Source organism: Camelus dromedarius, chromosome 1 (assembly GCF_036321535.1).
Source record: "Camelus dromedarius isolate mCamDro1 chromosome 1, mCamDro1.pat, whole genome shotgun sequence".
In the NCBI taxonomy this organism is placed as follows: domain Eukaryota; kingdom Metazoa; phylum Chordata; class Mammalia; order Artiodactyla; family Camelidae; genus Camelus; species Camelus dromedarius.
The window spans coordinates 95,303,612-95,329,173 of record NC_087436.1 but is presented as its reverse complement, the minus strand read 5'-3'; the positions used below and the strand labels follow the sequence as shown (position 1 = coordinate 95,329,173).

Here is a 25,562-nt window from a genome sequence, read left to right as displayed (position 1 = left end):
GTCATGGCAGGGGCGATGCGGAGTTTAAATACTGAGACGCAGGAAGTGATCTAGAACCAGGGGCCTCTGCAGCTTTTTCAGGTAGAACCCAATCTAGATCTTGTTCACTTTTCCACCCAAACCAAAGTGATCTGTAGACTTCACCTTTAACCAAAGTGCTGAGCACTTCAATCAAACAGATAGAAAGTGCCTGGAGCAGGTTGCTGAAGATCTGGGTGGTGCATGGGCAGTGATTCTATAACCTGTGAAATGGCGAGCAGACTGGTTATTTTCCTTGTGAGGAAGCAGTTAATGTATTTTAGCACTAGAAGTGGACTAGTACAAAACACAGAAGAGGGCTCACACATAATGAAAGAAGAGAGAGACCAAACAGGATCAAGATGGACATTGTATTTACTTTAGGTTAAAGATTGGCTTATTTCCTTAGGAGAAATTAGAGTGAATACAAGCTAATAGTCTTCCTGTGTAAAAAGTGCTAATAAGAAATTGGTGAGGGGGGTGGGCGTTTCTCAAAAGAAGAAATGTAAATGGTATTTTCAAAAAAAGATTCGGCTTCAGTAATTAAGTCAATATAGGAATAGTATCAATTTTGATGCTAACAAATTGGCAAAATTTTTAATTTTTTAAATGGTAATGCACATTGCTGGTAGAAATGTTGGGAAGCAGGTTCTATTTTATTGATGGAAATAACAGAGTATCTTTGGATGATACAGCAGATGCTCTGGAAAAATGTACATGGCTTCTCATTCACCCTTTCATAAAATTTACCCTAAAAATTAATTAAGAATGTGTGGGAAGGTGTAAGTATAAAGATGCTCATTGCTGTCTGCAGTGGTGAAAATTTAGAAGCAACCTAAATGCCCAATGAAAGGAATTTTTTTAAGTCTAATTTGTTCACACAGTGGCACCTTGAATTTGATGGTATACAACCAAACTTAATGAGAAAGAAACATTTTCCCAGTAAATTGCCAAGTGATGTTATGGTTACTATACAGTATACATACTATAATCCATATGAAAAAGAGTTTGGAGGGATTTTTTTTTTAAAAAAGGATATTCATAGTGGTCGGTTCTAGGTTGTCTTTTTGCCTGTCTTGTTTCTTTCTGATTTTTCTGTTATGAACATAAGGAGACAAGGAAAGGTGTTTAACATTCATATATGGTGTGAACTTCTGTTGAGATGCATGGTAATTGTAAGCAAGCTTCACTGCTCAGAAGAGGCTGTCCCCATTGTTACAGAATGTCATGGTTTGTGTATTTGAGTTAGAAACGCTAGTTGGTGCTCACCTGGTTATGACCATGGGGTCTGGCTTTCGTTACATAAAATGGCATCTTTCATAGGTACAGGAAGCAAATTCCAGCCATTCCGGGGGCAGAGGAGAGGAAGGAGTTGGGGGGGGGTGAGGAATATTATATTTTATTTTTACTGGTTTATATTGAAAGTACCCTTGGGATTTAGGCGGACACCTTGTTTTGTTTCCTAGGCCAATCACCAGAGCACCCTAGAAAGCATAACTAAGAGAATGCTCATGTTTGACCCCGTCCCTGTCAAGCAAGAGGCCATGGACCCTGTCTCGGTGGTAAGTTTTCCAAAACTGAACGTCTCTCCTTATTCATTCCAATTGTCAATTACCTTACTGTGGTGGCATTATTCCTTAAAGTTACTTGACAGGCATTTGGTGGGCAAACTTTTCTGAAAGCCTCTGGTAGTAAGTGGGGTAAACACCCTCCTAGTGACTGTACCCCATGTAATGGGATTCGTGTTTCCTTAAGCGCCCTCCCCACGCCCCAGAGATGATCAGCGTAGAACTTGAACCACAGGCGAATCTAGTCATAATAGAAGTCAATTTACAAAAACCTCTCAGTTACCAGTTTTTTAATTTGAGCTCTCAGGATTATTGGTTTTGGCAAAAAAAGAAGAAAGAAGAAAAGAAAAAGGTTGGCCAGGTTGATTTTTAAAAATTAATATGCGTCTAGGGACATTAAAAAAAAAAAAACCTGTATGCAGTGTTTATCATGATAAGGAAGCAGTTTCCAAATGTACTTACAAGAAGTCTGCATCATGAACATGTTTACTTAGAGGTGTTTTTACTGCAGATCACCGCCCAGACTATATAGAAGAGTTTTTTAAACATGTTTGTGAATGTCATTTTTTTTTTTCATACTGGAGAAAAAAAATATTCCATTTTGTCTCATGTAGTGTTCAGGATGTCCTTCACGGGGCTGATCAAAAAGATAAAACCTGAAGGGAAAAACTCTTCAGTTCTTTTGCATGTAAAAATATATTAAGAATAAAATGATTTGCTTAAAATCACTGCAGCCATATGGAGCTGTGAGGGTATGAGAGGGACCTGGGAGGAAGCTAGCAAAAGAACGAACTTGGTGTGAGGGTGGAATGAATCCCTGCTTCACTTGGAAGAGTTCTGGCTGGGAGGGAATTAGGTTCACTGTCGTTTTCAACACCTTAGTGCTAAGCTAGCCCCTCCCGGGAGCCAGGCCCCTCTACCTGCTTCTGGGCCACCAGGGAACCAGTGGTTAGTCCAGGTGTTTATGTAGATGCATCACGGCTGTGCCGGTGGGACACGGGGGACCACAGAAAGGTGTCCGACTTCAAAGCAGGGAGTGGTTGAGACTTGAGGGGATCTGGGTTAGTAAATATGAAATAACAAAGCCACGCTCCCAACTCTGCCTTGCTCTTTTCTTTTGCGGGCTTGGAAAATACTCACAGGGGGAAAAACTTGGCCTGAGTTGTATATCTGAAGGTTGGTAATGACACGCTTGCAAAAATTAGATCATCCTTCTGCATTGGCTGTGGAGGTTCCTGCCAAAACTGTTTATACAAGACTCCGGGGTCACTCCAAGGCCCTTGGAACTGAGTTGCCATAGAGATTACTAAGCCAGTGAAGTGTTTACCACTGTGTGCAGTGAAAATTTAAGTCAGAGTACCTTTAAGGAAATAACATTTACATTCTCACACGATAACTGGATAACCGTGTGTCTGAATATGATAATAACAACAATAAGAATTATTAATCAGAAAACTAAATTGACTTCTAATGTTACTCATGTTGTCATCATAGTCATCAACTCCTTTCCCCCAACTATTACATAATCACATTGGAGGAAAATTAAGGTATAAAATTTCCCCATTAATTATATCCTTGAAATATGAAGTTTTTTAGTACTGAAGAATATGATTAATTTTATAAATGATGCAGAACCATCAGTGATGCATTTTACTATTCATTATACTTCCAATGCTTTTAATCAAGCATGAGAATGTGGCACCGGAGCCTAATTTAAAGCTAAAATGAAGTTGGCAGGATACAATTAAGGCAAGGAAATGCACTTTGCTGAAAAAAAATGGACATAAAATGAATTTGAAGTAATAGTTATACTTGTAACGCTCTAACTTATATTAATACATGAAGTTAAAATATGTAGAAGTATTTTTGCAATTTAATGGTCTTTTTCTCCTTCATGCTCCAGTTTTCAACTTCAACTGATGCTTATAGAATTTAATTAGATCATTTCACCAAAAGATAGTTTCAGTCCTTACAATGAAGTTTCTTCTTAATTCAGCAAAATCTCAGTGAACTGAAACATTTGGGGGAGTAGTAGGGCATTGGGATTATTTTTCATAACAAAATTACATGAAAAGCTTTTGTTTCCACTCTTAAATCTTCAAATTTCATCTTTCCTGCCTTCATAGGTGGAGTGTATGAAAACCTGATTTATTGTTCCTTTATTCCTTTCTTTTTAATTCCACCTTTAGCCTGAAGGTTGAAGTCTTTATTTATTCAGGTCACTGTCCTAAACGTTAAGGCAGTGTAGGACATTTGAAGATTTTTGTTTTAATTCCACGTGAATAAAAATATTTTATAGTGACTCATTTATTCCCCTTTTTCGTATAAGGTGAGAGAAGAGCAGAGGCAATCTGCCTGTTTGGTGTTTTGCTATAGTTTAGAGAAAGAGAGGAAATGTCTTTCTTTCTAACGAAATGTAAGCCTTCACACTGTCCTGTAGTAAACCATGTGCCCTGAGGCAAATGGTAAGACTCTGGGTTGTCCTGTTAAAATTTGCAAGAACTGGGAGCAGAGCACACCCTCCCCTCTGTGCTGAGGATCTCTGCTTCCTACTGTCAGTGCCACGCCAGCAAAGCCACCAGTAGCTCCCTGAACCTCCAGTTTTTTCTCATTTGTAGAATTGGAGATTATAATTTGTAAAATATGAAATGGCAGGTGTATATAAAATATGTATGTAAAGGAGTTCTTTCTACCAATACACTTCCAAAGAAGGTTGAAAGATTAAAAGAATTTAATTCAGGAAGTGAGAAAGAAAAACTTTTTTAAATTACTCTTCCTTATTCTAGTCCTACAGAAAGATTACTTTTGAAGAAAGTGTATTTTTTACTTTTCTTTAGTGAAAATTGTGATCTTATCGATTGAAAAGTACTAAAAATCAGTACTTCTTCTGCCCTGTTCTAACAAACTTTTCATAACTTTTCTGAGCCCGGCAGAAAGAGAGCTTTCTACTTTTGTTTGCAGAGAAGAGCATGACATTTACTGTTTCCAGAGAGTTTGTTTATAAATGCACCGCGCCTTCCTGCACTTGGAACCCCACCCTTGGTTTGAAGATTCCTTTGACTTGCCATGGCCCTGTCACGGATGTCCACATTTTTTTCGTATTAATGAATAGTGAAACAGAGACTCTTCCATGTTTCGTGCAGTCATTCCATCCACTGGAACCAGCTTGTAATGGAAAACTCACCAAAACTGTTCCCAATAAAATAAGAAACTCTTAATTCTCACTTTCATATAAGGTGATAGCCTTGGAGAAAAACAGATGTTTTGGAAAAGCAAACCCATTATCACCCCTAGTGGGGGTCGTGAGGCGGGGAGACCCTTGCTTGAGTCTCGCCTCCAGGCTGCTCTGTTCCAGCAAACAGGGCTCCTCGGGTAAACGGTGTGCGTGGGGGGCCGTGGATGCCCGTCTGTGGCCAGAGCCACTCTTTCTGCAAGAAGACTTGCCTCTGTTTCTGATTTCAGGCTGGTGCAGCCACACTTTGCATTGCTTTGTTAGAAGACAGGAATGATCTGGAGCAGAGAGGAAGCAGCTATTACCAGGGCATACCCACCCAAGGCATACACCCCAGCAAGCCCCGTGTCAGTCCTTACACTGAAGAACCAGATTGTTGCAAGCCGATTGCAGTAGCTCATGCGCTCCACCCAAACAGTTGCAGTAAACACGTCTCATAGAAGGTTCTGGTAAACATTGCTCTGAAATTTGCCAGTTTGAAGAACCACATTTCTTTACCCTTAGGTGAGGCAGTCGGACGGGAAATAGTTAATAGTGTACTCAGTTGTTTGGACCTCTGCTTTTAGCCCTGCCTAGAGCCTTACAAAAGCCGCATGTCCAGTCAAGGGGACAGGGAGCGTTGATGGAGGGCAGGCTCTCTGCAGAGCTGGGCATAATGTTTACAGAACTTAACTCTGTGGGTGGCTGGTTCTTTATGGCTTGAGAAACCTGAGACTGTTATTAAATTTGCAAATCTCCCAGGTTCTAAATCCCTGCTTTCCTTAAACTCACCCCACAGATAGGAAAATCCAGCAATGACAGCAGTAGAAGTATGTCCCCATTTTTGCTTCCTATGTAGCTGCCAATAACTTGGCATTAAAATCTAGGTCATAGGGAGGTCTTTGAAGATTAGGGCTGAAAATAAGGGAGAAGCTACATTTCAGTGAGTAGAAACAATGAACGCTGCCTCCCATTTCCTGGAGTTTTTGTTTCTCCTACCAGAACTTTTGCCTTTTAGAAAATTATATCAAGCTGGTTAAACTTTAGAGCCAGGAGTAATCTTCTTTTTCCTCCTGTAATTAATTACTTCCTTAAACCCTCATTGTACATAATTTATAATTTTTTGTTAGTAAGCCTGGTGCCTCTTTTGATTTTGCCTATTCTAATATTATTTAATTTTAATATTACTGTCTGTTTTGGGCCTCTGACCTTACATTGTACCAGTGTGTATCTCCTTCTAAAGAAAGGTAGAAATAGTCTTTTCCTCATTTGATCTCTGATACATCACTCAAAGCTATTTTTAAAAACCATAATTTATGTAGTTTGTGTTTCCTGATTTTATAACCTCATGTCCTTGTTTTTAAGCAGTATTATTTAAACAGTGAAAAATCTTTTCCCACCCTTTAAATTGTGTTTAGACAGTTTACCAAATTTTTATACTAAAAATTAATATTTGTATTGTATACCTCTGTCATTTAGGGCTATGCTGTTCCAAAGGTGGTCTATGGCACCTTGGCTCACTCCCCAGTAATTCAGAACCTGCATTTTAACAAGATCCCCAGGTGAATTTGTGTGCTCAGTAAAGTTTGAGACACCCTGATAGGGAGCATCAAAGCCATGACAGTGTACCTGTTATGTAAGGAAGGAGGAGAAGGGACCCCCTAGGACCACAGTGTGTGTTAAGTTCATCACATAGGCATCTCATTGAGTCCAGTTTTAGTCTTAACCCCACAAACTCTTAGAAGGTGGGCATCCAGTACCATCTTTGACAAGTTTTGCCATATCCTCATGCACCTGTACTTCTAATATTTAGGAAGTCATTTTTCTTGCCTTTTTTTAAAAAATTAAAGTGTGTTAATTTACAGTGTTGTATTAGTTTCAAGTATACAGCAAAGTGATTCAGTTACACAGATACATGTGTATATCTATTCTTTTCAATTTTTTCTAGAATTGCTTTTTTAACATAAAATTATTTTAAAAAGGAACTTTGTTACTACTGTTAAAAAACATAGGTTTTTTTCTTATGCATTTAAATAAACATGTAAGTATTTTAAATTGCTGTATGTTCATTGTGTACCGTCTCTAAGTATCTGGGGTACCCTCAGAGAGATGTGCACCAGACTGCGGGAACCACTGTTCCAGGTGGTTATATAGATTACGATGACACTGTATCAAGAAAGAAAGGACAAAAGAACAAAACACATAATCTTAATGATGAGAAACTAATGTCAGAACCAGATAAAGGTTTGCTTGGTCCCTTACTTTCCAGTACTCTGTCCAGTACTCTGGTGCTCAGTTGGCCCAGAGAAGGAACCGGGCATCTGGAGTTTTAAAAGTGGCACCAGGGATTCTGATGCGTAGCCAGATGGAGATTCTCCCGGAGAGGAAAAGGTGTGGTCTCAGTAGCAGCCCCAGTTAAAACCACTGCTATCCCACAGTTATTTGTAACTTATGTTAGTGGCCACTGGAGGAGCTTGGGAGGCTCAGAAATTAATAGTACATTCAAGCTGTTTAATTATAAGGCCCTGTTGGTGGGTTTTCTTGGGTGCATCATGAGCTAATGTTGCCTCAGAATCACGAACCATACAGGGTTTTAGAGCTGGAAGAGAGAGGCATGGTATGTTTGTTGCTTATCACTTTGATTGTGAAACATTCAAATACAGGTCATTTTCTGCAGACAGACTTGACATATTATGACTAAAAATTTCAGTTTCTCTAAAATGCCTACAGGTAAAAAAAAAAAAAGGCTTATGTTGAATTTAATTTTTCAAAAAGCATTCTACAACAGGGCTTTTCTTTTTAGTTTTAGTTAAGGAATGGAAGTAATTTTAGTGAATTCCATGGCCAAGGACACAGTGTGCAAACATTATGATTGATTTATATTCAAAGCTGGTAGATGAGAGGTTATCCTGATATTATAGGAGAGAAAGGTACTTGAAGATAAATTAGGTCAGTTGTGGAACACATCTTAGACTTGGGTGGAAACAAACCATTTTGTCTCTCCTCCAGTATCTTGTTAGGTTATCCTCCAGCCTCTTTTGACAAGGGGGTAGCAAGGAGTCAAGGAGAGAAGGCTGGGCCTTATGTGCAAGTCGCTTCCAGCATCACATGTCCTTATTTGAGTCATATTATATTAGCTCTTTCTTACAATTCTGTGTCATCCACAGGTTTGGAAATTAAGTCATCCTCTGTAGCTCCATTCAAACTGTGAATAAGTCCGTTGAACAAGTTGGGCCAAGGATGTAAACACCCTAGTGTGGGTGGCCTCCCACATACAGGTGTGTAGGGTAGCTGGCCATCCTAGTTTGCCTGAGTCTGGGCCATTTCCTAGGATGTAGGACTTTTAGTGCTAAAGCCAGGAAAGTCCCAGGTAAACCAGGACTCTTGGTCACCCTGGGCATGGATTGGTCAGTGGCCAAAGTCCAACCAAAGGCACTGCCTTGCAACTCTGTTTGTCTGTGGTACACACAAGCATGTGGGAAGTGTCCGGTGTCTTTCTGCTGAGGTAGAAGACACTAGAGCTAGGGAGAGTACTTCCTGCCAATTAAGAAACCCATCAGAAAGGCAGCGAGATTAGTTGGCTTGGCTAGTTCTTGGTGAACCGTGATGCCAGCTCCCAGTGGTAAAGGCCCATAAGCCTTCTGTCTCATAACCTGTTTTAGAATCTTTCCAGGTGTCATCCTCATCCTTAACACTGGCATCATCCTAGAACTGAATTGGAGATTTTTCATGACACAGTTAACACATCAGCCTTAGTGCTTACCTTGACTAGACCAGCTGTCGTAGCATTTTTTAGGGTCAAGCGTGTATCTAAATCCAAACCACTTACCAAAGTCCACATACCTGAATGAGCCTTGCTGTGTATGTTCACCTCAATTTGTGTTTCAAGCAAATGTGCTTACTTGGCTGTTGACACGTTTCTGTCTGTCTTTGCCAATAGTCATACCCGTCTAATTACATGGAGTCGATGAAGCCCAACAAGTACGGCGTCATCTACTCCACACCATTGCCGGACAAGTTCTTCCAGACCTCGGAAGGCCTGTCGCACGGGATGCAGATGGAGCCGGTGGACCTCACTGTCAACAAGCGGAGTTCACCGCCCTCGGCTGGGAGCTCTCCGTCCTCCCTGAAGTTCCAGTCCTCACACCGGAGAGCCTCGCCCGGGCTGAGCATGCCCTCGCCCAGCCCGCCCGTCAAGAAGTACTCGCCACCACCGCCGGGCGTGCAGCCCTTCAGCGTGCCGCTGTCCATGCCGCCCGTGATGGCCGCGGCGCTCTCCCGGCACGGGATTCGGAGCCCGGGCATCCTGCCCGTCATACAGCCCGTCGTGGTGCAGCCCGTCCCCTTCATGTACACCAGCCACCTCCAGCAGCCCCTCATGGTCTCCTTGTCGGAGGAGATGGAAAATTCCAGTAGTAGCATGCAAGGTAAACGCCACTGCTCACCCACACTGCTGCTCCTGCTTTGTGTGTCCTTACTGGTCTTCACCAGATAGTCTGGGTGAGGGAGCAAAGGATGCCAAGAGCTGTTGAACTCTTAAGGAAATAGTCAACTTAGAGTCTGCCTAAGGCATTTCCTTTTTTTTTTTTTTTAAGTGTTGATACTGGAAGAGCTCCCAAGAATCAGGCTGTCTGTTTAATACTATGAAACAGTTAGTTTCACTGTGTAATTGTCAACTTTGGGATAAGAGATTTTGACTTTATTTTGCTTTATTGAATGCCAGCATGGTTCTTGGTGCAAAAAGACATTTAAGAAATACTGTTAAACCATAGTGATGACTATTAAGAGCCACCTTGTTCACTGACTGGTCAGAGGCAGAAGACTGGGGTTAAAAGGAGATAACCAAAAATCATAAGGAAGAAATCCTCCGGGGGTTGATGTCTTAAAAGTCCAGCTTCCTACATACAATGCTTGCTAGCAGAATTATGGTCAGGAGAAAAAGAATCCCCCGCAGATTCATTTCTGCTGTCATTTTGCCAAAGACACATACATACACACACAACGGCGTAGTAGGTAGAAGCTGTGCAGTAAGCTTTTAAAGGCTGAAATTGGTGAACTGTACATAGAGTGACTTTTCTGTTTTTATTTTTTTAGTACCTGTAATTGAATCATATGAGAAGCCTATATTACAGAAAAAAATTAAAATAGAACCTGGGATCGAACCACAGAGGACAGATTATTATCCTGAAGAAATGTCACCCCCCTTAATGAACTCAGTGTCCCCCCCGCAAGCATTGTTGCAAGAGTAAGTATCCTGAGGTATGCCCGGCATTTGCGTAGTGGTGTGCATCTTGGAGCCTGGAATGGAAGCACGGGCTTCCAGCGCGGGATGTGGTGTGGACTGCCGGGACCACCTTGTCGTGCGGGGCAGCCGCTGGGCCAGATGGGAGAATCTCTCCAAAAACAGTGTGCTCTGTGACACACACAGCATTGAGATAACTACATCACGTTTTCAGTGAATTGGTCACCCACGGTATTGCCGCTATACCTCATAAATCAGTGTTATGTTGTTTTTTCCCGTCCTTCCAGACTATGTGTGTATAGTTTCCCATCCTTATCCCTACGTGGATTGAGGTTGGTGTTCTGGATACTCCACTTAAGGTTAGATCCTGAAAAGGGTCCCACATCATCCTTCCTGTTACTTCTCATAGAGTATAGGGTTTATCTGATGGGGAAGGGCTTTAATCAGCGTTTTCAGGCTGACCACACGCACGAGAAAGATCCTCCAGAACCAGTCCTGTGGCACAGAAAGTTGACCATATTGCTCAGAGAAGCTCGGCATTAAAGAACTCTTCGGTCTCGTCAGTCGTGTCTGCCCTAGAATGTTCAGCTGCTTTAGAACTGCTCCCCAGTAGGAAGCTGACGCTGTGTTGGTTGGCGTCCACGCACCTGAACAGCGGTTTATAATGTGATGGTGTCGCACACAGGCGAAGTAACTTCATGAATGGGATTTGCCACTATAGATATCCTTGACTTCTGCCAGGGACTTCACTGGAGGCTGTGTTTGTAGGGGGTACGAAGGTGACCCTTGGACACAACATCTTGGATCCCAGCTCTGCTCTCCGCTGTTTGTATGACCTTGGCCTGTCATTTAGTCTTGCTGCTTCTGTTTCCTCTTTATTTGCATTATTATTTGTGATTATTTTTCTGGTGTTAAGGTGCTTTTGACATTGGATTTAATGGCCGGCTTCTTAGCACAAAGGAAGTACAATTATTGTCTCCTCGGCCTCCCTTCCGTCATATTGCTCCCCATAGCACCTTTTCGCCAACTTTTCTGCTCACCTTTCTCTTTTACTCTCTGCACCCTTCTCCCTTATACAGTTAATTATGCAACAGAATGTGAATTCTCTGGTTTTAGAATAGCTGTTTTATGGAACTTCATATATATTTTAGTCGTATGCACATTCAACCCAAGTAGATGCCTTCATAATACCTCGTGTGTTGTTATTTGCACTGAATTATAGTCAGTATTTGGGGGAGGAGAGGTTGTCATCCTGACAGATGAAGAGAATGAATCTTCTTACCCAAGCACGTCAGCAGGGAGAGAGTCTGATGGACTTGGACGTCACTGCCCTTCACAGTTGCATAGTGCTCTTTTGCCCCCTAAAAGGAAGCTTTTCCAAGTGTTTTCAAAGGAGCCATCTCTCTCCCAAAACGCACGTGGGAGTCAGAGCAGATAGAGAACTGATGAGCCAGGACAGAAATAACTCGCCTGTAACCTCACGGTTAACAGCAGAGGGGACCTGGCCTGATCTGCTCCCAGATGAGTGTTCTTCCCACCATGTTCAGCCCACATCTAGCCAACTGCATCTGCTCTGCACTTGAGTGAAAGGGAAAACAGAAAGACCGACCAGAATGGACACATCTTGGGGGCTGAATTACCTCTTTTTTAGGATGGTGGGTGTCTCTGGCAAGGTAACTGTCAACTTGGCTTGCACCTGTAATTGTCCCAGCACAGGTGATGGAAAAGATGCTATAAAGCCAACTGCCCACAGAGGGAGGGGCCCACTGCCTGAAAAGGGGTTATTCCAAGGTCTGGGTATGCACAGCAGTGTAACACGGCAGGGAGGCAACAACTGTGCTCTCAGTGCTGCTGTGAAGAGGATGCTGCGTCTTTCTTCTGTCTTATTTCAAGCAGTGTTCTTTTGATGATCTCAAGCTAAATGGCCTTTAATGATTAATGAGTAATGTGCTTATTCTAATGCTGACCTAAGAATGCATCTTGCCTCTCAGAAAATTCACGAGATTAGCCACAACTGGGACATGTACTCTTCAAGTAGTTCTCTCACAGATGTGATTAAGTAATGCCTTGGAGTGTGCCCAGTAGCAGCCCACATAGGAAGCCAGCTCGCCAGGAAAGAATCCCTGGAAACCAGGCTTCTGGTATCACTTTGATGAGACAACCCCAGTCACATTTGCCTTAGGAAACCCTTTAGAGGGCGGGCTTTAACATACAGCTTTGAAATTCATTTGGTTAATCATAGAATTATAGCTTTAGAATTATTTTTAAAGGCACTCAAATGTATATCAGATTTCTTTTGTTATCTATTTACATGTGTGAAAATATATTTAGAACAGGAAGCTGGAGGATCAGATTTTCCCATTGAGTTGTGTGTGTGAATTGTAGCAAACTTAAGAGGGATGAGCTTAACTCAAAACAGTGACCAGGTCTCTGATATTTAATAGCTGTTCTAACTTCTGGGTTGTAATGATTCCAAACAACCTCCTTAAAACTGAGCAGTGAGACCAAAAAGGGCGAGTGAGATTCCAGGATTCTGATGTCCAGCCGCAGCCTGTACCAACATCCGGCTCTTTAGAGATGGGCTGCTGACCACTCTTGAGTGATGCTGGCTTTCGAGGGAGATGTTGGCTGGAGTAGAGATTTCCTGATCTGATGTTGGGACATCCCCAAAAAAACCCTCATGAAATTAAACAGCTGCAGGGGCAAAGTATGCAAATGGGTTTCTGAACCTTGAAATATTAGCAGCTACCTTTCAGTAGATTTGCATCTGGAACAGATAACATTCTTGTAAGTGCTCTGCATGTATTACTCACAAAGCCTCCTGAGGTCATTTTATTCTCATCCTCATCTTACAGAGAGGACCCCCTTGCCAAGGGTCACAGGGGCTATCTAGTGGCAGAGCTGGAATTTAAAGCTGGAGCACACAGCCTTGTTGGGTACCTTTTTTGAGGGTAACATTTTCATAAAATGAGCAACTGAAAAAGCAATTGTAACTACTGCCCAGAAACTATTAAACAGATTCCCAACCCATAAAACCTAATAACTGGGAGAGACTTCTAAAGTCATGTGGGATTCTCTCTGTGTCCCAGGGGCACATGAGATACCTTTAGCCATTTATTTTTTTCCCCTCAGCATTCTATTTCCTCAAGTTCTCTTAGTGAAGATGAAACATTTTCAATCGATGGCATTAAAGTTGAAAGTTAGAAATAAACTGATAACTGTTCTTTTTGTTGAAGGATCTTAGATTAATAATTCGACTTTATAAAAACTCTGTACATAAACCTCTCACTTGTGTTTTCTCTGCTCTTTGTACGTTTCTATAATTGAAGTCCTTTTTCTTCCCCAGCCCCTCCACCCCCGTCACTAGTTCGTGCTCACTTTTCCATGTGTCTAAACTTGGCTCTTTTATTCTTTTGTATCATCTGTCTAAGCATGGGGTAGGAAGGTAAAGTGATACTCAAAACTGAGTTTTCTTTGCTAATAATAAGTGAGAAGTAAGGTTACTTAAGATAAAATGCACTTGTTATTCGCTTCCTAGTCACTTCTTAGGGTGCCTGAAAAAGTTGTTGATGCGGCATGTGTACTTCTTAACATTTTTACCAAGATAAAAAACAAGTTTCATTTCAGGGACTCTCTTGATTTTTATGGCTAAATTTTATCTCTTTTTTTTTTTCTTTTTTATCTCACAAGATTGCTTGTTTACCTCAAGTTCTTTTTTTTCTTTTCACCAGTTTTTTCCCCCCATACGTACTTGTTCAAAACATTCATATGTTATTTGGAACATTTTAAGAGCTTTAGATTTTAGATTCAAAAGAAAAAGAAGTCGGTTACAGTTAGAGGCCAACTACATAAACTTGTGGTATATCACGTAATTAGGCATTAGGAAAGCAAGTGGGTGAATTGGAGCTTTTAAATTACTTACGTCAACCAGCAAGGAAACCTGAAAAAACTACAAATTTTTTCCCATCTCTTCCCCATCTGCCTTTTCTCTCCACCAGAATTTCCTGAAAAAGAAAGTTCATAGCAACCATGTTTAATGTGATTTAATTTCAAATCCATCATGGGAAGGTGTGCAGGTGTGGGAGTGGAGTCTGGGCGAGAGCAGCCGGGAGTGGGAGGACGTCAGGCAGCCGGTGGGGGAGCGGGCCCTGCGCCTGGAGCCCACCCGCGTCCTGGGTGAGGGGCCTCCTCGCCTGGCCGCCAGCACTGCCTGAAGTTCCTCTTGGAGCAGGGATACTAGTGACAGTAAAAGTCTGGGTTTGTGATGACAGCAGTGCCACCTTTTTTTTACGTCTTGGAAGAGCCAGCATTTGAAAACCAAATGTGAATTGAGTCTCTTTAAGACTCAAATGAAATGCCAATTATATAAAGGCTAAAACAGTTACATCCTACAGTGTGGTTGCCTGAGACTTAGGAATTTGACCTTGTACATCTTCCCCTAGAACAATAAATGGAAACTAGGGCAACCTGTGAGAAAACATAGTACAGAGTTCAGCATCGCCTAGGAGCACGAAGTTCTACAAGATGGCAAATTTTTATTGAGGGAAAGAGACTCTCCTAGCACTTTGCGCCTCCCTCGAGCGTGGCACCTAACCCTTCTTACTGTCCTTACTTATCTACATGTCTGTCTCCCCCTAGAGTGTGAGCTCCTCCAGGGCAGGAACCCTGTTTTTATTCATCTTTGTGTCCCGGTGCCAAGCACAGTGCCTGGCTCATGGTAGGTGCTCACTCCATGTTTGTTGAATGAATATAGCAGTGCTTCTTGGGTTGATCAGCTAATTTGTTTTTATTTATTTTGTTGGGTTTGTTTGTTTGTTTGTTTTTTGCCCAGTGTTGTTAATGCTTTTGGTAGACGGAAGGGAAGGAAGAGCCTTTCACTCAACATTTTGCATTTGACATTGGCTTTCCTAGGAATCACCCTTCAGTCATCGTGCAGCCCGGGAAGAGACCTTTACCTGTGGAGTCCCCAGACACCCAGAGGAAGCGGCGGATACACAGATGTGATTATGACGGATGCAACAAAGTGTACACTAAAAGCTCTCACTTGAAAGCACACAGAAGAACACATACAGGTACTAGAAATATATACCAGACTCACTTCATCTTTCTTTGGAAGTACTGTAGTGGACTGTTAAAGACAAGCGTTCTGGCTTTCAGAGATTGTTATGATGAAAGTTTTCCAGGCGTCTTGAAAGTTACTGTAGTTGGCTGCAGATGTCTCTTGTCAGTTGTGAGAAGTGAAGTTTTTGCTCATGATTTGTTTTTGTAATAGACTAGACTCAGGGTTATCCCTGTCACAAGGCCCCTCACACCTGCTTGCAGTTCTGTGGTCACTGGAGTCAGGGAGAGAGCAGGACATGGAACCTCTGCTGGGAACAGAGGAGGAAGTGCCCTTACCCGTGGGCTGTCATTTAATAAATGTTGTACGTTATCAAATTTGCAATGGTTAAAAAAACAAACAGTTCTTTATGCAGAACAGTTTATAGAAATGGAATTCAAATGGAAAACAGTCACTGAAAGAAAGAAAAGTGAAGAAATTGAGATAATTATCCTCTTCTAAGACTAAGGGAACTTTTATGTGATTGCCTGCCATATTTGTTTTAGGGTATTTTTCAACCTGCCCAGTGTTGAATGTAGAGCGAGCTGTGCCACCAGACCTTATAAACATTTTTAAATGGGTGAAGAAAACATAAAATTGTTCTGTGAGCTCGTGAACATTTTGTAGCAAAACATCTTAAGGAATTCGTGCAGAAATGTTTTCAACAACCTGGTTAATTGCAGTCAGTGTTGGTGCTTAATGTTTGTGGTAGGACTCATCTGACCTAACCTCACACTCTTGGATGTGAATTTCTAGTGTAACAGCAATTTCCGCTTCTGTACATTTTCCTTAACTCAGTGGAGAATTTCTGGCATCTTGTGAGTCATTCTTACATAGAGAAGAGTCTGGGATTTAGAGGAGAAAAGGGGAAGAAAGTGTCTGGCAGAGCGGAAGTAAAGACTTTCCAGTGCCTCCTGGGGAGGGGGCAGAGGACGCCGAGGGAGTTCAGCCCAAGTACAGCTGTTCTTTGGCTTCCTGATGGGTTATAAAGCAGAGAGCTGCTGGTGGTGTTTGGAGGAGCAGCCAGGCAGCAGTGCCAAATAGAATCATGAAAGCGTCCCCAGGGCATGAATGGGACCTGAGAGGTGGAAGTTGTTACCACAGTCCAGCCTAAGACTAGAAAGGCATCGGCTATTTGGACAACAATTCAGAGATGTAGGAAGAATAACCCTTAGCTTTTATACTCTGCGCAGCAAAGTAGATCATTTAAATTCTGAAATATCTCATTGAAATGCCAAGGAATGGCATCCTTTAGGGTTTCTAGAAAACAAGGAATAGTAAATGGGAATGAATCTGTGATGCCCACTACCTGTTATTATTAATTTAAATATGTAGGGCTTTCATTTACAGCCCTTTTATTTGTAAGGAACTTCATGCTGGCTGTCCCAGCGATTTCCCCACAAGGGTCTCCTGTTCCGCACCTGATATGATCAGTATCCCACAGGAGGGGGTTATAGAAACCTGACTTGTCACAGTATGGAGAGGAATTACTGTATTTTCTGTGCATCCGAATTAAAGCTTTATACTTAGGCATTGTCATCATTGACTGAACAAAAAATAAAATGTTGAAATCCCTGACGTATTTCAAAGACTTCAAGTTTTTAGAAAACTGTTGAAAAGAATAAGAAAATCTCTCAAACTTCCCAATTGGACTTCTCATTGAATGGATAGCACGGCATAAAACTAAGCAACTAAGTAGGTTTATGGCTTGGAGAGCAATAAATACAGATCACCAGGTGCTAAGTTATTCATCCCCACTATTGAGGGCAAACCTGAAATTATTTGGTAGCCCCTCAGAATGGGTTTCAGTGCCATAAATATGCTTTAAGAACTCTTGAAATATACACCCACCCCTCTTTGGAGACAGAGAGCTCATTAAATATTAAGACAATTAATGAATTTTTGTTTGTCCCGTAGTGGTTTATAAGGCACTGGTTTATAAGGGACAAACGTATGAACATATTTTGGAAATAACATTTGTCAAGAGCTATAGCTCAAAAATATTTACTGTCTTTGGTTATTAATATCCTATTGCTTTAAAAAAAAAATAAACACTTTTCCTCCTCTTTCTGCAGGAGAAAAACCCTACAAATGTACATGGGAAGGATGCACATGGAAGTTTGCTCGGTCTGATGAACTCACAAGACATTTCCGAAAACACACTGGAATCAAACCTTTCCAGTGTCCAGACTGTGACCGCAGCTTCTCCCGCTCTGACCACCTGGCCCTGCACAGGAAGCGCCACATGCTCGTGTGAATGCGTCCGTCTCCCGCCTCCGCGTGGCTCCCCACTCACCCAGCTCTCTCTCTGCCCTCTCTTCCATTATCTAATTCATTTTTTACATGTACATTTTAATTTGGATTCAGCTGGTCTGAATCTCTGAATTTCTATCATTCAAACTTCCATATGGTCAGTAGTAAATATTCTCTAATCCTCCCTCTCCTTACCACGGGTCAGACCTAAAGAATGTGAACACTTTTTTTTTTTTTCCTTTTCTGGGGATGCTAAGCAAACCCTTCTTAGAGATACGTTTAATGTTATGAGAACAAGGGAACATGTAAAGTAACAACCAATTGTCGGTTTCTCCATGTATTCCTCAAAAGAACGTCAAAGTAAATGTATTAGAAATACAGTATCCAGCCTGCTAGTCCTTGCCAGAGACATCCAGACCTCTGAGCCCTGCGATGGCCTTCAGCTCCACGGTGAAAAGAAAGGTGGAGCCTTCCACAGCCAAGCAGCAGGATGTCAGACTAGTGCAGTCAGCTCTTCCATTGTCCTGCACAAATCCAACTTGTCAACTTGGATTTAGCACTTCATCTAAATTTACATCCTTTACCCTCCTTTGTGCCTCCAGCTACTAAGGAGGTCTTTGCCGCCACTGGGAGGTGAGCCAGAGCTGCTGATTTAGGTGAGCGATGTCCTCCGTGGAGGGGATGAATGCTGTACTTGCATAACATGGAGTCGGAGCACAGGGGCTGAGCAGGGCGGGTGAAGGGGGAAGCCAGCCTCTCCTGCTGGGCTAAGGCTTTTCAGTGAGAATTCATCATTTGGTTAGCTGGGCAGCACGCTCCTAGAGCTTTGATCTCCATGCAGATTTAGCTGTGCGGGACCCCACTGCAAAGCCAGGTGCTGATGGGGTTATCCACGCACCCGTCTCCATTCTTACGATGTCCTTAATGTGGATCGCCAAGCATTGATCGTAGGGACACCACAAAAGTATTTGCCCAATAATGGTAAAAAAAAAAATCTTTTGAGTAAGGGTATGAGTGACCTCTTCCCCAACCTGCTTAACACCACTTTTGCAAACAGGGAAACGTTGAGTGGCCATTGTATTCCCATATCAAATTATCATAGAGCTCTCCTACGGTAACTCTTCATGTGAGCTGTCCGGTGCCAGACTGCCTGTCATCTCTGTTCATGACACATACCTGCTAATGCTTTATTAGTTTCCTTCCATTTAAGACCTGAGTGACACTATTTGTAAATATATAGTTGTGAAGCACACATAGCTTTCTTTGAGGGACAGATTTCTGAAAAATCTAGAAAACCACAGTTCAGGGATTCATATATGTAGCTCAGAAATTCCCAAACGTTTCCTGTTGGAGCCGGCAATCTCCTTTCATTATCTGGGATCCTGTCAGAGGAACAAACCGAAAATCACTCGTGTTTATGTGGAAGATGAATAGCACCATTATTTGAGGGAAGTTTTTCAAAAGCAGGCTTTTGAGCACCAGAGTATCAATGCCAATAAAAAGAATTCATGCGTAGAAATGCCATTGGTCCTAAATTTGAAGAAATTGGGCGGCAGTGGTCTAAATGTGAGTGCGTATAAGCAGACGCACCTTCATCCCTCGACAAAGGATGGAGGAGCAGAGAGAAGAATGGAATCCTGAAGACTGATCCCAGCCACAACTCAGGATCCAACACAACCCTACCTGGGAGGAATACAGTCACTGGTTTCTGAGACATCGGTGCGTGAGTGACTCTGGAGGCCTGCAAACCACGTGGGGAGCTTACTCTGATGGCGCTGTGTTAATAAAAGGTAGTTGTAGGGACTGCACACCTCAGAGACCCCGCTTATCAGCCCCTCGGAACCAACTGAGAGGAGATGTAGTTGAGAAATGCAAAGTAATTTGTCATCTTGGCACTTGGTTTTTATTTTCTTTATTTTTTTTTCTATTTTAAGCACTGCAAGATTTGTTTAGAATATTAAAACATCCTTATTAGGCGCTTTTTTTTTTTTTTTTTTTTTTTTTTTTGCAACTATGACATGAATTGAGGGATTTAAAAAATGGCTCTTGGGCACGTAGGTGTTGTCTGTATTGTAAATGTTAGCCACCTTCATGCCAAAGTGTTTATTGCTTGAAATGGTCCTTCCACAACGCACCGAAGAATTACGTTGGAGTAAGAAGAGCTTCTTTGTTTTAATGGAAGTAACCAGTTTATGTATGTTCTGACCCACCTAGAAGGTGGGGAAAAGTGGCAAGAAAGGGTCAAGTTGATATTTGACTAATGAGCTTTGAGTCTAAGTCCAGCTAATAGAAATCTTCATGGGTTCTCATGGAATTTGATGTGTTTGCTATGGCATATTTAAATTTTTTTCTAAAAAGCAAGCAAGACCCTGCCAGGACTATTACATTACTATTCAGCTTGCTCAGGTGATACTAACAGTTTGTTAACAAAGATTTCATTTTAACCCTGAAAAAAGCAACCAGGGAAGCTATTCTCTGTTCCCATGCTGGTCTGTATACTTTAGTTACCAATTGGCTTGTAACAAATTTTCCTTTTTTTATATATATTTGTATTTTACTATGATAGTTGAGAAATTTAGTCTCTTAGTAATTTTTAGCTATTATGGTGGAAGACCTCCAATACAAGATAAGGTGCCCTTGAACGTGTGGTTTTGATAATAAGCCATGTTAACTATCAATGGTGATTTTAATTGCAATATTTTAAATTGATGAGAATGATTTGTAACACGAAGTTAGTGTTGTAAATTCTGTTTGTTATAGAATTCTTTGATTATTATCCAAGTGTCATCATGGAGAAGAAGTCAGAAAAATGAAAATCTGCATTCATTATATTCTAGAGTTCTAAAATGCGAATCTACATCATAAATGGGCATTAACATTCTACATCGCCTGGCTTGGAGAACGTGTTAGCAGCATAGCTATGTTCAACTAAGGAAATGCTAAATACCAGAAGTTTCAAGAGCCTTGGGACAGATTTACAGGGGAACTATATACGTATGTGTATATTTTATTAAACACCCATCTGCACTATCAGTGTTGCACTAATGTGGAATTTGAAAAACTATTGCTGATAACTGTCTATCTGGACATCATTCCTGATTAGATTGTTTCAAAGACAATCTCAGATCTAAGTTTTAAAATATTTTGATTGGTTTGAAAATACACTGTCATCTTGAAGGAATTGCTGTCACACATGAAGTTGCTCACAGTTGTCTTTAGTCTCTTCTTGGTCAAGGTTAACAATTTCTAAATGATTGCAAATTCACTTAATACATTTACAAAGCCATTTTACATGCATTAAACGAGGGCTACAACAATATTATGTTTTACAAATACTAGCACTTTTTTTTTCTTTTTTTTGCTGTTATGTATTTAGTGTTAGTGGGTCAAAATAATCTTTCTGCTTAGCATCTCTTAAACCATACCTGCAAGTGTAGCAGGATTATTACATTTACAGTACTTTAATACTTGTATAAACTATGCAGAAATTTTTAATAAAGTGTAATATATTTTATAAGCTAATAAGACTGAATGGGTAAAGGTTTTTAGCATGCATTAGTATACTTGCAAATACTGAAACATTTTGGTAATCTTTCTTACTAAAGATGTGAATGTTTAATGTACCTTCTCTGTTTCTACTCTGTAGTCCAATGGGAATTCAGTAATGACATTTTGTCATGTCAAACTGTGAACATAAATTTGTACTGTACAGTCCTCATATACTATATACAGTATGCAATATATGTATTATATACTTGTTAATAAAACCATCAGAATATTAAATGTGATCATGTGAGTACTATGTATGCAGTGATCACTTGGAACAAAACTTAGCAATGTAACATGTAAGAGGCCCTCTATAGACATTTCAACGTAAATCACCCTTGGATAGGCAGTCACTAGTGAAGGGAAAGAAAAACAAATCTAACTGGAAGATGCACTGTATGAGTTCAGTCTTCGCTAAAGCTATGTCTCTGGTTTTCTGATAACGGGAAGTCTTCTAAGTACAAACCATAAACTTGTAGACAACCCAGCATAAACCTGCAAACTCACTAGTGCATTCTTGAAATACTTTGTTTATGACCCTATCTCCTTCCAAAAGGTATTTTCAGTGCCTTGTATGTAATATTTTGAATTTTCGAATGAAAGATCAGGAATCACAGCTTGAGCAGTAGGGAATCAGGAATAGGATAGTAACCATTAAAGAGTAATTCCGGATAAACATTTTCAAGCCGTCAGTCAGCCATCTCCATGGATGCTGCGGTATCCTTAGCATCATAGGAACAAGTAGTTTCTGGTGGGCATTTAGAGTTCTTGTTAAAGGCCAAATGTCCCCCCGCCCTCCCCCTAGATGTAACCGAGGCTGAGACACTGGCTTTTTAGGTCTCAGCAGCTTCCTCCAGCCAGACTTCATCTTTGCATAACATGAAGTGATGTCTGGCTGGCACTTGTCCCATGACTCACCTTCACAGGTTAAGGGGAAGTAGGCTGAGGAGGAGGCTGAATTCAGCTTTCAGAGTACTCTCTCCATTAGCTTTCTCCTGTTAACTTCTCTGCTTCTATACTATGATAGTTGACTGCAAGCTCAATGTTACACACGACTGTTAACATCCTAATGGAATATATCATCTTGGACGAGTCCAGATGATTGGCTGGAATCCTCCCACCACACTTCATATATGGGTGAGATGGCACCTGCTGAGTTCACAATGAGAGCCAGCCTTCTAAGGAAATACTTCGTGAAAGTTGGATGCTCCCTGGGTGAGGGATCACAATGGTGACAAATAGAGATTTTACAAGAAACAAACTTCTTTGAGGGATGGTTGAAGAAAGGAGGGATGTTCAGCACACACATGCACAAAATACGCAATCATTGCCCTATATTTTAAATGCTGTCGATCGAAGAAGGGACTAGGAGCCTTGCTGGGGGCAGGATATCAAGTCTGGTGAGCCTTAAAGGAAAGGCTCTGTTTTCGAATTCTTCTCAAATGTATTACTTTGGTGGGGGACGGTTCTCAACAAATCTAGACATCTTTATTGCTTTGAGTGTTTCTGCTCTTTCTGTCCCTGGTTTTGCATTCCCTGCGGGCATCCTGAGTAGTCCGTGCTAAGGCTAGAAGCCAGAAACTGCACCTGCAGTTTCCTAGACCGGATCTCTTTTACACTGAGCACACTCAATGTTTCCTCCTTCTCAAGACTCAGTGTATCAGTCAGGGTTCTCCAGAGAAATGGAACCAATAGGATACATGTGTATGTATATAAAGAGATTTTTTGTATGGGATTACGGATTATGATGATGGAGGCTGAGAAGTCCCATGATCTGCTATTTACAAGCTGGAGACCCAGGAAAACCAGTGATGTGGACTATCAGGCTAGTCCAAAAGCCTGAGAACCAAGGGGAACCAGTGGTGTGAAGTCCAAGGGCAGGAGAAGACCAGTGTCCCAGCTTATGAAGACAGGAAGCAAAAGGGGCAAATTCTTCCTTCCTACACCTCTGTGTTCAGTGCAGGCCCTCAATGAACTGGGTGATGCCCACCCACATTGGGGAGGCCATGTACTTTACTGACTGCACAGATCCAAATGCTAATCTCATCCAGAAACACCCTCACAGGCACAACCAGAAATAATGTTAACTCTAGGCACTCTGTCACCCAGTCAAGTTGACAAAATTAACCATCACACTGGAGAACTTCATCAGCCCAAGGACTTGGCTTCTACAGAACTCTGTCTGGGAGAGGAGGCCTTTGAAGACCTTCAAGGCTTATGGATCTGCTCCAGATTTCATCTCCTGCTGCAAAGTCCAACTGCTTCCCGGTCAGTCTCACACCTTCACAGCTATGCTCCTGCAATCCCTCAGTGAAACTGAAACCCCAGCACATGTTCAACCCAGCATCCTCAGGCCCCACTTCTTGATCTACACACTTGCCCCTGCCTCCTTGAGTTCACTCATTACACTCTAATTATTTGTTCACGACTCTCTTCTCCATCAGAATGAGAACCCTGTGGGTTGGGGTGGGACTTGTTCACCTTTGTGTCCTCAGAACCACACATTAGATAGTGGTTGAAAGAACAGGTGAATCTGAGTTCTTGTCTTAGCTTGGATGCTAGCACCTTTCTCACCCCTTCACATCCAACGGTCACCTCTGAAACTTCTCCTGAATTTGTCCTCTCATGTCCATTACAATTCCACTGCTCCAGTTCAGGCCTCCTAGACTATCCCAGAAGTCCCCTCACTCTCTGACTTCAATCATCCTCCTCCACATCAGCCACAAGGACCATCCTTCTAAAACAAAGATCTGATCATGTTATTATCCACCTGTTTAAAATCCTTCCGTGGCCATCATTGCACCTGAAATGGTTCTTCTTAATTCAGCCCTATTCCCTTTAAAGCCTCAATCTATTATCATAAAATTTTTCTCTTTATCTTTTTCCCCAAGAACCTTCAAACACTCTTCAGACTCTGTGACTCTGATAGTTGCACAAGCTATTCTGGGAGATACTCGGCCAACTCATCCTCATCTTTCAAAATCCCACTTAAATGTAACCGCTTCTTTGGGATTTCCTTGGGGAAACTCCACTCACCCTCTCAATAGAGATATTCTCTCCCTAATTTTTTCTGTGTCCCCATAACCCTTCTGTTTCCCTCAATTATTAGCACTTACCACTCTGCATTTTCAGTTTACCCATCTGTCTCCTTCCCTCACTAGATCTCAGATCATCCAAAGATGATTCTATTCCAGATGTCCAAGGTCCAGGGCCAGGCACAAAGTGATACTAAGGGAAGGTATGTTGAAGGAGCAAATGGGTAATAACAACTAACATTAATTGAGCACTTACTGTATGCTCAGCACTATTCAAAGCACTTTGTGAGTCTTAATTAGTTTAGCTCTCAAAACTGTAAAATATGTAATTATTGTCATTCTCTTTGTACAGATTGAAATTGAGCACAGTCGGGTTAAGTAACTTACCCAAGGTCACAAAGATAGGCAGTGGAAGAGCCAAGTTCAAATTCAAGCTGTCTAATGCCAGGGCCTGCTCTCTTAACTATTACATGGGTTTCCAGTCTGGGTGCCTCCGGGCCACTTTAGTGCCTCCTCTCAAAATGAGACTCACATGTGCCTGCCTTTGCTCATACAAAGCCATCCTCTGGGATGCCCTCCCCTACCATCCCAGGCCCCATCCATCCCTTAACTAGAAAAATACTACTAATTCTTCAATGATTGCACAGCTAGAACTTTCTAAGGGGTGAAGGAGAAGGAAATGTTGCTGATTTCCGTAAATGAGACTTAACATTTTTTTTAGTATGGAGCACTTCATGAATTTGCATGTCATCCCTGCACAGGGGTCATGCTAATCTTCTCTGTATGTTCCAATTTTAGTATATGTGCTGCCGAAGCCAGCACTTAATATCTTTTTTTAAGTATTAGGTACATTGACATATAATTTACATAAAGAAAAAATATTATTTTTAGTGTACATTCCAATGAGTTTTGACAGGCATGTACAGTTATGTGGTCACTACAGTCAAGACATAGAACAAATCCATCCTCCCGAATACTCTCTCAGGCCCCTCTGCAGTCAACCCCCTCCTCCAGGCCTAACTTGTTTCCCTATACTTTTGCCTTTTTCAGAAAGAATGTAGCTTTTTGAGTCTGGCTTCTATCACTTGGCATCCTGTATTTGAGATTCATTCATGTCATTACATGTATCAGTAGTTTATTCCTCTTAATTATTTAATATGATTGTACCACATTGTGTTTATACATTCATTGGGTGAAGGGTATTTGGATTGTTTCGCATTTGAGGCAGTTGTGAATAAAGCTGCTACAAATATTCACCTACGGGTTTTTGTGTGAGCATCAGTTTTCATTTCTCTTGGACAAATGCTTAAGAGTAAGATTGCTAGATTGCGTGGTCAGTAAATGTTTAGTCCTCCAACAAACTGCCAAGCTGTTTTCCAGAGTCACTGTCCCAGTTTTGTATTTCCACCAGCAATGTATGAGAGTTCCAAGGCAATCCACAACCTCGTCAGTCCTTGGTACTGTCAAGTGTCTTGTTTTGTTTTATCCATCCTAATAGGTTGAACAGTATCTCATTGTGCTTTTAATTTGTATTTCTCTCATAATTTATGATGAACCTATTTCATGGGCTTATTTGCTATCCACATGTCTT

The 25,562-nt window shown here is 41.5% G+C and overlaps 1 protein-coding gene and 1 non-coding gene across 5 annotated transcripts in view; one reads left to right on the top strand and one right to left on the bottom strand.

The window, feature by feature from the left end:
- The window catches only part of KLF3 (KLF transcription factor 3), a 43,863-nt gene extending 22,685 nt beyond the window's left edge, over positions 1-21,178 (top strand). For 3 of the 4 annotated variants that reach the window (XM_064487487.1, XM_010980402.3, XM_031436007.2), the window contains exons 2-6: positions 1,485-1,580; positions 8,738-9,224; positions 9,892-10,042; positions 14,951-15,111; positions 17,213-21,178. In XM_064487487.1, coding sequence (XP_064343557.1) covers positions 1,524-1,580; positions 8,738-9,224; positions 9,892-10,042; positions 14,951-15,111; positions 17,213-17,394 — 1,038 coding nt within the window. In that variant the 5' untranslated portion in view covers positions 1,485-1,523 and the 3' untranslated portion in view covers positions 17,395-21,178. The remainder of the gene's footprint in view (positions 1-1,484; positions 1,581-8,737; positions 9,225-9,891; positions 10,043-14,950; positions 15,112-17,212) is intronic. The other variant, XM_064487489.1, reaches the window with a different exon arrangement.
- Positions 21,179-24,687: 3,509 nt separating this feature from the next.
- On the bottom strand, positions 24,688-24,793 carry LOC116149149 (U6 spliceosomal RNA). Its single transcript, XR_004132773.1, has one exon. It is a non-coding gene; the product is annotated as a U6 spliceosomal RNA (small nuclear RNA).
- Between the last annotated feature and the right edge of the window lie 769 nt (positions 24,794-25,562).